The sequence below is a fragment of the Anas platyrhynchos genome, chromosome 13 (genome assembly GCF_047663525.1).
Source record: "Anas platyrhynchos isolate ZD024472 breed Pekin duck chromosome 13, IASCAAS_PekinDuck_T2T, whole genome shotgun sequence".
Lineage (NCBI taxonomy): Eukaryota > Metazoa > Chordata > Aves > Anseriformes > Anatidae > Anas > Anas platyrhynchos.
The window spans coordinates 20,172,298-20,187,134 of NC_092599.1; the positions used below are offsets into that span (position 1 = coordinate 20,172,298).

Here is a 14,837-nt window from a genome sequence, read left to right on the forward strand (position 1 = left end):
TTTAAAAATCATAGCACTGTGACAGATTTTATTTCATTTTTATCAGAACTACATGCTTGCTACCACTAGGAACAGACATTCCTTTTTTTTTTTTTTTTTTTCTTTTTCTATTTTTTTAAACCTGCATTAAATGTTGACCTAGAGCTTGCTGTGCCTTGGAGATCTGGCTCAGGAGTTAACTGCATGATTTTTTATTTAAATAGATAAGCACTTAAGTTTGAAAATTAGACAAATACAGGTGAACAGGAAAATTAAATTACAAATTCAGTTCATACAAATATCTCATTCTATGCACTAAATCCTGTTAATTAGCTCAGATCTTTTAAAAATTCTTAAAATACTTATGAAACATTATTTACAAATTATATAAATAAATCCCAGGTCTCTTTTAAATTAACCAGTACAACAACAAAAAAGTCACCTTTTTGTACTGTGTGTACTAAAAATGTTCTTGTTTATTGATCATTTCCCAGTTGGCAGTATAAAACATTTGTTCACTTACATTAAAATGGGTTCAAATAGAAGTAAGGAAGGTATTGGTTTCAAAAGAAAACAAAACAATATTATAAATGCTTAAAATCAATGAGGCTTCTTAATGTTCTTTCCTGCACAGTTTGCAGTCATTTTTAGAAGTCCCTTCTACAGTATTTGTCTTGTGAACAGGTCATCTCAAAATAGCAGAGACAAAGTTTTAGCCAAAGAAAATATTCAGTACATTGCTCACACTTCACAAAGACCTTTTTACCAGGAGGAAAAGGACAGAACGGAATGTCAGTGGCCAGCACAAGCCTTTACAACATTTAACTTAAAAGGCAGCATTTATAGAACTAATCACAGACTATACACATCCTGCACTGAACAGCAATCAAAAGGACTGGAAAATATACATTTAGGAAAACAAGAGACCAATGGTTTTCCATTGCCTTTGATAAAATTAATGCTTTTCTCCTTGTCTTTTGTTTCAAAACCAGCATCAACACCACCAACAACTACAACTACCTTTTCCTTTAACATAATATATGCCAGATAACTACTGTACGTGAGAAATGTACAATAAAAGGAGAGAAACCACTGAATTTCCTATGCAGACACATGAAAATATAAAGCCATACAGATTCCAAAGTGCCATGAATACCAAATTCAAGTGATGGTTTATAGCATGTATGAAAGAAACTAAATGGAACTTGCTCTATGGGTTGCTGAGCCCTTCAGCTGTATCTTCAGTTTCCCCTTTGGCTGCTTTGGAGAGAATTTCCATCCATTTCAGCTGCAGTTCTTCATCTTCTGCACTGAAATATATAGTTTGCTGGGACTGGCAAAGCTTAAAGACATGCTTCACTTCAAACTTCTCACCAGAACCTGGAAAACTGACTTCGTATCCAGGCAGAGGAATGGGACGTGGACCCCGTCCATCCTAAAAGAAGAAGAAAGAACAAATGTAAACACCCAGCACCAAATCATATTAAAAACGGGAGGAGCAGGGGCACGCTGCCCTACCCCCACGGCGTGGTTACCAGGCACATGCTTGCCACCATCAGCCTCAGGGCAGGCAGCTGCACCACAGCTCCCCGGGAAGCAGTGCCTCCCTGCGTGCCACTCACAGGTACCTACCCTGTGCTACACTCGAAGTCTGACGTCCCTGCTCACGCAGCTACCCCCACCAGGTTTCAGCAGTTGGGGTACACCAATTTACATGTCTCACCATGACTGATAACTGTGTACCTCTACCAATTCTGAGACAAGTGCTGTTACAAACTCCAGCACAGATCAGTCCTCTGGGGCCTTTGGGGCATGTACAAGCGCACACTTGTGCAGACACACTTAAGTGAGCGCATGAACGCATGCACATTCTGCTTCTGGTTCAATTCTGCAGCTTAGAAAACGGATAAGAGGAGGTACTGACTGTTTAACCTAAAGCAATAAAAGGAAATGACTTAGCAGGTTTTTATTCTTATTTAATGGATTCTCTTCTGCAGCAAGAATACAGGTCCAGCAGTGACATGACTGGGGATTTTCACAGAACTTTGTATTTTTTACATTTTTGCTTCTTCTAAAAACCTTTGTATTAGGGTACAGGCAATCAGGTCCAGGTGAGAACAGCTCAATGCAGCCCCTCTGGGCTTTTTGGTTAAATATCTTTTAACTGTCTTTTAACTGATAGGTTTGGTTAAAAGAATACAAATAAGCAGAACTGGACACTGAGAGCCGCAAAGACAACTACCAGGAAAGAGACTTGGAAATAAAAGAGAATTTCAAATCTTAAATCAATCGGTGAGACTTCTCAGAAGGTCTTGGGTTATTTATGATCCCTTTCAGTGCTGTCAAGGGAAGTCAAAGCTCAGATTTTCTGACATCCTTTAAAGGCCAGATTAACTCACAGATGTAGAGAGCAATACAGCTCTCTAACAGTCACATCCTGAGCATAAAAGCACTCCTCTTCTAAGCTCCAAAGAGAGGTGTACTTTGACAGTCTGTGTCATGACCAAGGAGGTGGAGAGCAAGCAACTTGTTTCAAATGATGCCAGCATTTTTAAAGGTGGGTCCCCAAGCTGAAGTCCACACCAGACAGATAGCAAACATCTGTAAGAGAGCCAGAGCCCTGAGAACAATGGCCATTAAAAATCTACTTTTCTAACACTTAGACTAAAGTAATGAAAGCTTCGGAATGGCTCACATCAATGTGAACAGACTGTGCAACTAAAGGGGCAAAAAAGCAGAGTCTAAAACATATATATGTGATCTATTAAATTAATATAGGTTTCCTGATTATTAATTGATTGATTGTTAATGTTGCACAAAAATGCTAGGCCCATCTGCTTGAAGACCAAGTGTTATTAGGGGAGATTTATGGCAGCTTTGCATCAAACACTGAAGAATTCAGTTTGTCTTAAGTGCAGTTTGTTGTGTAAAAACATCATAAAGTTTCTAGATCCTGACAGCACAGCCACATCCATACAAACAGGGAGGTCTTGCACATGCAGCAGTTAAGAGCTGGCACATACAGAATAGCTCCAGGCCTGGATGCACGGCAGCACTAAAGCAAGACAGTATGGGACTGGTGGGCACAAAATGCAAAGAGCACATGCAAGCTCTGTCACGCCTGCTCTGCTGATCCCGTATTTAGGTTGTAGGATATAGACAATAAGACTCGTCGTATGGAAAATTAGAGACTGCCCATGACAGTGAAAAATGGTATCATTTGTAGCCAAGAAGTGCAGCGTAAGAGCAAGCTGCTGTTTGAACGGTACATGTCACACCTACCCAGTAAGTGCAGATGCACAAATTAAACAGACTGCCTTTGGGCTTGCTTCCTCCCTTTCCTTAACACAATGCGTTTGTGACTTTCTATATATCTGTCTGATCCAAAAGGAAGGGACCGAAATAATTTCTGGCGAGGTGCACTGTCAGATAAAGACGCACATAACGATGTGCAAGTTAGGCAGTGCTCTGGAGCCAGCTGGACATTTTACAGGGGCAGAATGAGAAGCTCCAGGAGGATTTGGGGAAAGAGAGTGATTTCCATAAAACCAGCCAGTCCTAAGCTTGAGGTGGTCTTTGCTTATAAGCACACTCATATAATCCTACTCAGATAAACATGACAAACTGCTGCACAAATGAGTTTCAGTCTCATTTTATCTGTCTGAGGATTGGTATGATTTCCATACCTAAATAAGCTGTGAATTTCATCCTCATGCATAAAGCCTTGTACACAACTTAAACTGTGAACACTCAGGAAATGAATTCATTCTCCTGGAACAAGCATCTAAAGCAAAAGAGCAGTTTTCTTGCTCTTGCTATTTTAAAGCCTGAGAGGCATACTGCTATTTGCACTGGAATCCCTTCCCCAGCCTACAGGATGACTGCTGTCAGGGCCATTACTGCATCAGGAGTTCCGGATTTGGCTCAGTTTATTCCTCCTTCCCAAAAGGTTGCTATCCCACAACCTTCAAAGGCAAAACTCCTGGGGTCATCCTTCACTTGATCTGTGTTTCAAGACCTTTAATGCCATTGTTGGCAGCATTACTCCCAAAAGAAAATTTTTTTTTTTTTAAGGCAAGGAAATGCTCCCTCTTCCCCCCCTTTTTTAAAACCTTTCCAAAAGGAAAACTTTTGCAGCAGATATTCTGTTTGTTCAGCAATGACAAGCCCTGTATTTAGATGCTCCATATGCTGGGAACAATTTGCTACCGCCAACTCCTAAGGAGGATAACAGTTTTGCTTTCCCAGGAAATGGCCTGTGCTTCTCTCGGGTGGGCTGTGTATGCTATTCAGCAACTAGAACTAACAAATCTGTGAAAAAATTAGTATTTCACATACCTCAAAAAACCCTTCAGAAGATAAGTTCTGTATCACAGTAATAAATTATCTCATGCTTTTCATTTCTGTTGTGCTCTCAGCCACCATGCCTCTTTGCAGGCTCAAGGTTTGCCAGATGCCACGAGGCTGCTGTATAAAACAGAACCCCTGGGAAAATATGGCTCAAATATGCAGATGGTTCCCAACTGATGGCAGACACTCAGCCATGAGGAGGGAAGCCCTGGGAGAGCTTTTTCTAAGAAATCTAGTGTATTCCATGTAAATTGGAACTAACAGGAACATTAGGTTAATATAAAAGAACTGGGTTTGCTTCATACTTTCTTTCTTTCAGTTGGATGCTAACTGAAGAAAGCATGGGAATGGCAGGCCCCGAAGAAGGGACTCGTTTTTGTTGTTTATGGTCTCAGCCTGCAACTGTTGATTCCTGGTAGTAAATCCAGGCTTGGTTATTGAATGTAAGACAGATTAACCTTGTCCTGTACGCTTTCTTGCTGCTTTATTGGGTGATTTATCTCACATCTGAAATAGCTGAGGACAGTAACCACTAAATTTAACTGTCATAAAATTGACAATTGGTGTCAAAGACACCCCTTCCCCTAAAATATGGCATCTTACTGATAATACCAAAAGAAGCTCAAGATCAAATTTGGCAGGCCATGGAGCAAAGCACAGAGCAGCTGAAGCACACAAGTTCCTCCAGCTTTCAACCCTGGCTTTGCATGACTGGCAGGAGGGGGCCTGGACGATTCAGCATCATTCTGCTTGCACTAAAAATAACTGTTTCATGTCCCATGGGTTATTACTTATGCTGTCTTGAGACAGTCATCTGAGCACTAGGAGAAATTCTCTTTCTAGGTCATACCACCATAAGAGACGTTGCTTTTCTGTGACTTCTAGTTCCAGCCATCTCTGCTCCTGAGGGAGGAAGGCCCAAGAATTCACACCTCTCCCCCTCCGTTCTTGCCCTCCTTCCCCAAGCTTGCCTGTGGATAGGATGACTGAATGTATTCAAGAAACACGTGGGAGGTCTGAGAACAGATTTACCTTAATACCTGCTGCAGTCAGGACCCCGTTCAATTCTGGCCCTGCCATCAGGCCTCACATCAATATATGATACTCTCCAAGATCCCACAAGACATTCTGGCTCGGTTTACATGGGACATGGGGCTTGCACTGGTGCTTTGCTGAGGCATAATTTTCACATCAATTGCAAAGTTCCGTAGTGAAGCCATTCTCTCTGCTTTACTTTTTAAAGCTTTTTTGTTTCCCTAGACTGACTCCACAGAGATCTGAAAATTGGTCTTGTTGCATTAGTTTTAGTGTTTTGTCTGAGGCAGCTTGCCTTTTCAACTTGTAATTTCGGTCATGCATCTCCTGGTGACTAGCAGGGAAGCCAGGCAGCTCACTGCCCATGGGATAAGTTGGAAGCTTACCCAGCGAGGGCTTTGAATACCAGATGAAGCCAAGTGGGCTGTGTCTGGAGCAATAAATTCTAGCTTTCAGCTTCCTGAGTACTATGCTTAAAACATTACACATACTTGTTCAAAACCAGAGGTGTTCTTTCTGACAAGAAGCAAAACACAGTTCTGAGGACAACATGTACTTCTTGCAGAATAATTGCTATAGGGTAAATTTTATTTTGAATAGCTTTATAAAATCATGGGAAGTATTTATTTCCCAGACTGTTCCCAGCTACAGCCATACACAATGATGTTAATAAGAATAAAACCTTTCATATCATTACAGTTACAGCAGGGGAGGCTGAATTTGGCCCTCATTATCTCTTCCACCCCATCCAGGGGATGAAACAAAGCTGCATATAAACATTTCAAAAGTCAAGTATAAAATTGGAGGTGGGGGATCTCATGTAAGTGTTGTCATTCTACATCTTCAGGACTAAGGAAGCACGATTTGAATCTTGGTCTTGGACTTTACTTGACTTTAATCACACGCAAATGCTAGTTAGTTTCAACTGTGCACTTAATTTTTTAACTAAAAAAATAATAAAAAAAACCTTTCTACAGTAATTGTTTCAAGTAAAGATGAAACCACAATGGTATGACAAGAAGCTTTAGCCAAACTCAACCCCCTTTTTTCAGGATGAAAGAACATCTACATTTCCACAAATTCCTCTGCCCTCAACCCAGAACTAGAATAGTCTTAATTAAAAATAAATAAATAAATAAGCTTGAACCAGCGATTGTGACATTTAGGGCTACTTCACAGCTCTGTAGATTTTACAGGTAAGTGCTTTCCCTAAAGAAAAGGTAATAAAACCTTTTTGAACACACTTGTCTGAAACCTCTGGAAAACAAAACATTAACAAAATTAATGATCCTTGCTTTGTTCTTCATTGTTAATAAATAAAAAATAAAATAATTTAAAAAAAGCTGTGAGTTTAAACATTTGCTCAGAACTGTATCAGCAGCAACTATAGGTAAGAAGGAAATCTGAAATCTCTGAGGCTTTGTGCTAAATTCAGAATACCAAGTTGATTTTTGTTGTTGAGACCAAGTGAAATCCTTTGACCTATTTCTCAGCTAAATTTACATGTTTTTTGCTGTCTGATAACCCCCGTGAATGTCACTTTACCTGGGTAATTCCTTGAAGATACAGAACAAGAGGTTCGGTCTTGGGGATGGTCACCCACATTTTGTACCAGGTCTTCCCTTTTTCAAGGAACTGGAGGTAGCTACTGAAGACACTATTTTCAGCTGCTAATAAGCTTTGCTTCTGGATGAAGAAAAAAAAAAGAGAGCTGTTCCCATTCATGTTTACATGGACAGAATACTTAGAATTAAATACAAAACAGAGCTCAGCTAAGCTGTTAAAAGATAGTGAAGGACAAATGCCGGATAGCTTTTGTTCAGTCATAAGTTTAATCATCACTATATACCATCAAGAAACAGCAGAATTCCACGTAACAGAGACAGATGCTGAATGACCGTTCCCAGTGGACAGAAAGTTAAATTCTACCTCCACAAAGTACATTGAGAATGGCAATTAAGATGACACTGCTAGTTTCTTGCTTAGCGAAGTAGGCTGGGAGATGATTTGAAATTAACGAAAAAGGTGCCTCAGCATGAGAGAGCCTCATGTATGTACGGGGATGCTACTGCTGCAAGTCTGGGTGGAATACAGCTCTACCAGCAGTGGGAAAGGAACATGAGCCTGGAAACAGAGAAACAGTTATTGCCCAGAACTCGCCCCGCAGAGTGCCGGTTTTCCACAAGCCCACTTCTGGAACCCACTGCTCAGCCAGCAGCGGTCACTTGGCATGCCTGAAGCAAGAATTTGGGGAAAGGAGAGAGCAAATGGTGCCTCTCTACATTTTAGCCTTACTTTGTTGTCAATGTATTTAATTCATTCTTTCTGAAGCACTGTGCCAAGTGCTCTGTGCCTGCTTTAGTTTATTATTGCAGGATAGACAGAGGAAATATTTGGAATTTGGAATAAAAACTGAGCAGGCAAGACTGAAAAGTGAAGCAGTATGCAAATACTTGTGTTTCTGTCACTCACATCTTTGCAGTACTGGTATTAACAGACACTTGTGCACGGCTGCAGAGACATAAGCCAAATCAGAGAGCTCTATGGCAAAAAAAGATGGAATAAACTGTGTCTTTTGATAGAAAGCAAAGAAGAAGAAAATTCCTGTTCACATTAGACTTTACACAGAGGTCTCCTGGGGATTTCTGCTAATAACTTTTGAAAAGTGGCAGTCTCCTCAGCTGCTATTAAGCTTGTTATGAAAGTTTGATGTAAAGAGGAGGGAAAGAAGAAGACTGCCTCTGATCTTTTCTTTTTTTTTTTTAATATACCTACTTTCTTGCATTTTACCTGATCCTCTGAAGATTTAGCACAAGGCTAGAAGCCTGAGAATACAAGGGAAAAAAATACTCTTTTTCCTTTGGTTTTTACAGCTTTCTGCTGTAATCTGCTTTCTGAAGTAGAGCCATAGGTCACGTTTCACTGGTTTGCTTTTTGGCTTTTCAGATTAACAGAGCTCTCTGCTGGGTAGGTGTAGGTTTTCACTTTACTGGCAAACAGCACCACTGAAACAATGCTAGAAAGTTTATAGTGAGATACCACAGACTATCCTGAGGCATATTAAAGTGCTCTTCACCTACAAGCATAGCTGTATTGTATACACAAAGTTTTTGATGGTACAAAGCTCTGGATCCAGAATCTAATGGACACATTATTTTATGGAAGAGCAATGCACGCTTGTAGCTTTATTCCAGTTTGTGTTTCTGAGATTCTTGATGTTTTGTGGGGTACAAAGCTGACAAAGCACTTGAGCAGCAGAATTCACTTTGGCACAGTGCAGGTGTAGTTTTTACCACTGTGGTAACTTCCAGGACATTTAGTAACCCGGAAATAAATATGACATTCTGGGAAGCCCAAGGAGAAGGGCCAAGAAAGCTTCATTTGGGGAAACATTTATTGCAGGAGTTCTGGACATGCACTGGCAGGTTTGTATTTCTTGCACAGAGTCTCGCTCTTTTCCACGTAGTTTGTTTCTCTTGAGGAAGTCAAACAAGGCTGGAAGGCAGTCTGGAGGCTATGCGGGGTTGCTTCCAGAAAGAAGTTTTTCAGAGTTAGGTGTTTTTCAGTAAAGGTTGCAACAGTTCACTGATTTTCTATGCAGTGTTCAAAGCAGGACAGTACGTGTCAGCATATCAGGGGGAAGGATGGTTCACGATGATGTTAAGTTCTCTTAGCATTTCAGTGGCTCCTTCCAGAATCTGATACGGCCCAAGAAGATAAAACTCTGTGGGTCCACTTTCGACTGAAATCAATGGCCTCTTTTACGCATGCAGTGATTTCTGGCTGTATTTCACAGGTGAAATAAATAAAAGCCTTTTCCTCAAGATGGCCCATGAAAAGCATGTCATGTAATGGTACTCAGAGCTCTGCCTGTAGTCTAAAAAAAGCATTGGTAAGAGAAGGTTCAGTTGTTGTGGGTGAGGATAAAACGAATGAGTTTGCCAATAAGTTCCGTGTTCTTGTAAAAAAGGGTAAGTTATGCTGCTATCATGGTATAAAGCTTGGTGACATCTGCAGCACTTGTGAAGCAGTAGCTTACACAGCATAATTTGTAGAAGTTGCATCTTGGAGAAAACAGTCTGCATTATAGCAGGGTTGAGGGTGTTTTGGTGAATCCTGATAGTCTTTCAGAAGGATCCCATGTTTTTGCACAACCAGGTAAGAAAGACTAGTTCCAATGATATTTTGGCAGGAATGTAAAACTATCTTCTATATGGAGTTAAAACCAAAATCTTATTTTGCCAACAGTTCATGTGAACAATTCAAGGTTGGAAATACACCATAATGAAAAGTATCCAGAAATTTTTCCTATTTTTCGTTACTTTGAAAGCTGAAGCTTAGCTGCAAAGCCCATATGAATCTGTGCATAATAAACATCCTACGATGAACGCTCCCAGTCACGAACAGAATTCAGTTTACACGCACACTCAATACAAGTTACAAGCTAGAGGATCAGATATCATCGTGGGAAAAAAAAAAGATAACCAGACAGTTTATTGTAAAAATAAGAACATTTAAATAATAATAATATTATTAATAGTAGTAATGGTAATAGACTTGCAAGGGCAGCTAGCACACCAAAAGTTTCTAAGTAAATACCATACCTCTGCAGCTTGTCTTTTCTTTTGTTCTCCTACTGTTTCCACTCCAGGGCTGCATGGGCTTGCTGGTAGCTGCAGAAAACACTCTTTACACACTCGATTATGACGGCTATTATCTGCAAGTGGTTTAAACTCTGAGCATTTTGCGCAGATCACCTGCATCAGAAAGATGGCACATTATTAAAACATAGTATTTCTTATTCATACTCCAAATAAAAGTGAGTTGCAGAATGGATGTTATTGAAATAAAATCCTGAAAACTATTGTAAACATAAGATAAAGCGACCAATCTAATATTTACTTTATTTACCTCCATTAAGAATTAACCTTGTAAGTGATCTCGTGCTGTGTACCAATTTCTTAATAAAGACAGCAAATGCCTAATGGGAAGTACTTTATAATTAACTTTATGAGTCATAAAGGGTTTGGTTTACAAAGCAGTGTTTTTCAATGTCAGACTATAAGATGGTCTAGAAGGGACTGTTTTTTGGAGTAAAGGCGGCTGACACTTCTTCATTAGTCAGGTAGTTCAACCTGAAAGAACTGAGGCATCCAAAATCTACTATTTTAAGAACGTAGTCCAATGTACTATCCATTAAAAATTCTTTGTCTGATGCTAAATTAACAGCTTTAGATTCCAACAGCATCCAAGGAAACATCAGTCCCATGACACCAGTGCCTGTGAAGAGTGATGGATCTGCAGCTCTGGAATCTGCCTCCACACTTAAAATCTGACTCAAGCACTTGCTGTTGCACAGCTGCTCCAAGGACAGAAACTGTCCCCTAGGGTGCAATACAGGGGCAGTCGGATGGATTCAGCATCTATTCAGAATTTGCTGTATAATAACACACCACAAATGCCCTCTGGTTACAAGTATATGTTACTATATGCTTCACTGCAAGACATTAATTACTGTATGAAGGTAATTGCCTTAATTCGGCAAGTGTTAAGCAAAGTCCTGCTCTGCCAAGTTATATAAACAAAAGCAAGCTGGCATTTTAGAAACATAAATTGCCTCAAGAAAAGACTATCAACTTCTTTCATTTGTATGCTATTGCCACGTCAGAAAATATTGCATAACCAACAACTGCTTAAAAATAAATTATTAATAATGTAATTATTATCCCCCTGTCCATAGGGGAAAATAGTTATTTCGTTTCTGTAATTACATTCAGCTTTACAGTGGAACATTTTTAAACATTCAGAAACATTGCATGATTTTAGCAATTATTTTTAAGAAAAAATTACTCCAGGGTAATTTTATTTCGATTGCTGAGACTGAATTTTTTGAACATCTTAGCAGCACATTTAGATCTCCTTTCAGTGAGATTGGAAAATTTATCTCCACTTCCCAAATAAATAATGGCATTTAAATAACATTATTCTGTACTAGTTACATGGGAAACACTGAACCATGAAACTCAAGTCACAGAAGGAAGGTTTTAAGTTGTATTACAGAAATCAATCTCATCTTGGCTGTGGCTGCCATTTTCAGACAAATCTGAGAATTAAACTGTCAGTCAATGGCACCGAGAAAAGGTGGCTAAATGCCTTTTGTAAGCTGGCCCTGATTCTCCAGGACTAATTTTTTCAAGCACAAGGATACCTCTTTGGAAGAAACAACGCTTATTAGTTCTGCTTTAGGGAAAGAAGAGACCATCCATCTTTAATATTGTATGTTCAGCTATTCATCCTAGGAAGAACTCATATGAAGCAGGGCCACTGGAAGGTCATTTTGTTTCTGTAAAGAGAATATGGTGGACAACCCCACTCCAAATACACGCACATCCCCAGGGAATGCACCACCTATCCTTTTAACCACTGATGCCGTACATGTCCATAAAACAGCACAGATTAGGCCACTTGAAAACAGCACCAGACATTTGCCCTTTTTTTACTTGGTACCCCAGGGATAAAGTAACTGGCAAGATCTGCTCTGTCAACAATCTGCCACAAACATGTTTTAGGTCCTGCACTGAAAAAATAAAAATTCTCTTCAATGCTCTCTGCAGAAGAAACTAAAATCCTCAATGCATTCTGAAACTTACCGCCCCGCACTGCTTGCAGTGGTGCCGTCGTTTAGTGATGGAGTTGAAGCTTTCACTGCAGCTCTTGCAAGCCTGCTTCTCCTTGTCTCGCTTGGATTTGGAAGATTTCCTACAGGAATCACTCTGAAATGAAAAGTACACATATGTGATTAAAAAGAAAAAATCTCAGAACAATTCCTAGAGCTCTCATTGACAAAGCAAAGACCACCTTTGGGTTTCACACCATTCCAATCATTTTAGAAAAGAATTTGTGTTAACTCTGCTAGTGTCCTAAAGTTAGAATGGAAGTGCAGTTTCAGCCATTGGGTGTTTCTGGTGTGGCATTATGTGGTTTCTGATCATTAGAATTAATTCTCCAGGTCCCTCTCAGCTTGTGTGTGTCCGTATAGCCACTGAGCTACTCCATCTCACACTCCACTGATCAGGAGCAACGGGACACGGCAACATGGGCTTTCCAAAAAGAGCTTTCCTTCTGGAACTCTCTTCCTCCCTGGTGCAATGTGATTTGGTTAAGGTAAATGCTGCTGACCTTGTGCACACACTGAAAACTTCTGCTCCCATGTAGAAAGATTTGGGAAAAGCAGTTTGACTGCGGAAGTGAACAGTGCTGGTAGAAGACTTTCTGCACTGCCCCATTTCAAATGCTTACTTAATTTAGGAGTTTTCCAGCCCGCAAAGAAATAAATCCGTTAAGGAAAAAAGGGACACCTGCACCAGGGGCCTGCTATCAACTGCTCTCTGCAAGGACTCTCAGCTGCCTGGATAGCCAAGCAAGACTCGCTGCTTTAGCTCTGCGCCTAAGCCACTACATAAAGTCACGAGGTATGAGTAAATAAATCCAAATGTATATTTTCTGATAAACTGAAGATTATCCACGTGCCAATGTACAGGTCATAAAAACACAGCTTCCTCTATACCTTCAAGCGAACCCCTGTTTTTTTGTTTAATAGATAAATACCATTTCGCCTTCCTAGCCAGGACAGCTACACGGAAGGGCGCAGCAGTTCCCTGAAGCAAGCCCTTGGAACCCGCAGCCTGACAGCGCCTGCAGGGAGATCCAAGCCCACCAGAGGTGCTGCACCATGCTCTGGTACAGCTCTTGCACGAGAACAAGTCTGAAAACTCCCTCCATTTTCATGTGCTTGACACAAGCTACTGGAATGGAAACATTTCCTCTAATTTGAAAAAAAAATAAATCTGAAAGTCAGGTGAAGATTAAGCCCATTACATACCTCTACGGACTCGCTGACAACCATCCCTTCCCTTCGAGGCACGCACACTAAGTGACAAAGTCCACTTGAGAGAGAAAATTGGTTCAACAAATTTCCCTTCCTCCAAGTCTTTATTTAACACAAGGGTGCAGGCACATGGGGTGGGAGGAAAGGCAGCCGCAATTACAATTAGCAGAGGCTGCCCATGGATCTCCAGGCAAGTGCTACCAGAAATCCTGTCATTTTCCCTAAGATCTCACCTTAGGGGTTACAATTCACCTGCAGAAGTCACTAATACATATTTCAAGGACAATTCAAACGCCAGGTTTTATAAGCTGTACCAGTCACTGCACAGTGCAGCGGTGTAGCCTGACCAAAGCCACCAGCACTGCAAGCCCAGAGAATTCAGTTCCACCAAAGCAGAAAGGTGAGGGCAGGAGCTTCATTTCGTGTCTCAGGGGCACTTCAGCAGGGAGAAAGTAGACTGTGATCTTGAAAATAAGGGGTGGTTGAGAAAGTGCAGCCACATCCCAGAGAAAAGTCTTGCAAGCCAGAAGCGTGATGACAAAACCAAGTTGCAGAGGCCCACGAGCTGACTGCTGCACAGCCTTCCTTCAGTGCCCCATACTCCACCCGCACGCTCTCAGTCACCTTCCCTCCTTTTCCCTGATGACTGCTGGAAAGCTTCCAGCCAGGAGAAAACTGAGTCGTCTTTCGCTTCCTTCAGACCAACCCCTCTCTCTCTTTCTTTCATTCTTCTTCACCTTTGCCTTTCCCTCATCCCCAAGTATCCCCCAAGCATCGCATTCTCCATTCTGCAAATCACCGATTCCCCTTCTCTTGAATTTAAGTTATTATTTCCGAAGGATGGGGAGATGGAGACAGGTCTGGAGGCACCACTCCTACACCTTCCAGCCCCTTGGCCTCTCCGCCCTGACATTCCCCGGGTCCAGAGGACAGCACAGCATCTTTCTGCAGAGCGATTGAAACCACCCTGGCTTGTAGTAGCATTACGCAATGAAACCACAACTAATCACTTCTAATTGCATTGGATGTTTTCATTTTTACTATCTTTTCTACAGCTGCAATAGCAACATCTAGAACTTTTATGCAGCTATGTAGGATGTTTTGCAGTTCGGCTTGGTGAAGCACAGCCACACAGCACTGTTCATTCAGGACAATCACACGGCCCCCAGATTCAGCCATACATATTAATTCATAGCATCCTAGAATCGTTCAGCACAACAAAATGCTTGCAAATCCAAGTCCTCCCCCACACACAAGCAAAGGGAAGTATTTCACTTTTCTTGTAAAAGAACCAGATGCAACCAGTACAACATTGAATTACGACAACTGAACAATGCCTTGGATGAATCACTGGCAAAAACGTTCCCTTCAGACTTTATTCGATGTCTCCAAGTAAGGGAAACAATTAGGGCAACTTCATCTACTTTTACTGATCGACAGCAACCTACAAAGTAACGCTCTCTGCTTGCATCACATCTGTTAGTTACTAATCCACGTCTTATTCTGATTTTGATGATAAAGCTATTAAATTTTTCAACCAAACTTTGTTTCCTCCCACTGACCAGGGGTGGATTCCCCTTCAGTT

The 14,837-nt window shown here is 40.9% G+C and overlaps 1 protein-coding gene across 6 annotated transcripts in view; it reads right to left on the reverse strand.

Moving 5' to 3' along the window:
- The window catches only part of FGD3 (FYVE, RhoGEF and PH domain containing 3), a 109,411-nt gene continuing 94,574 nt past the window's right edge, over positions 1-14,837 (reverse strand). For all 6 annotated transcript variants that reach the window (XM_027467624.3, XM_005019075.6, XM_038186106.2 and 3 more), the window contains 4 exons: positions 12,015-12,137; positions 9,969-10,121; positions 6,910-7,050; positions 1-1,414 (listed from right to left, as the gene is read on the reverse strand). In XM_027467624.3, the coding sequence (XP_027323425.1) occupies positions 1,190-1,414; positions 6,910-7,050; positions 9,969-10,121; positions 12,015-12,137 (642 nt within the window). In that variant the 3' untranslated portion in view covers positions 1-1,189. The remainder of the gene's footprint in view (positions 1,415-6,909; positions 7,051-9,968; positions 10,122-12,014; positions 12,138-14,837) is intronic.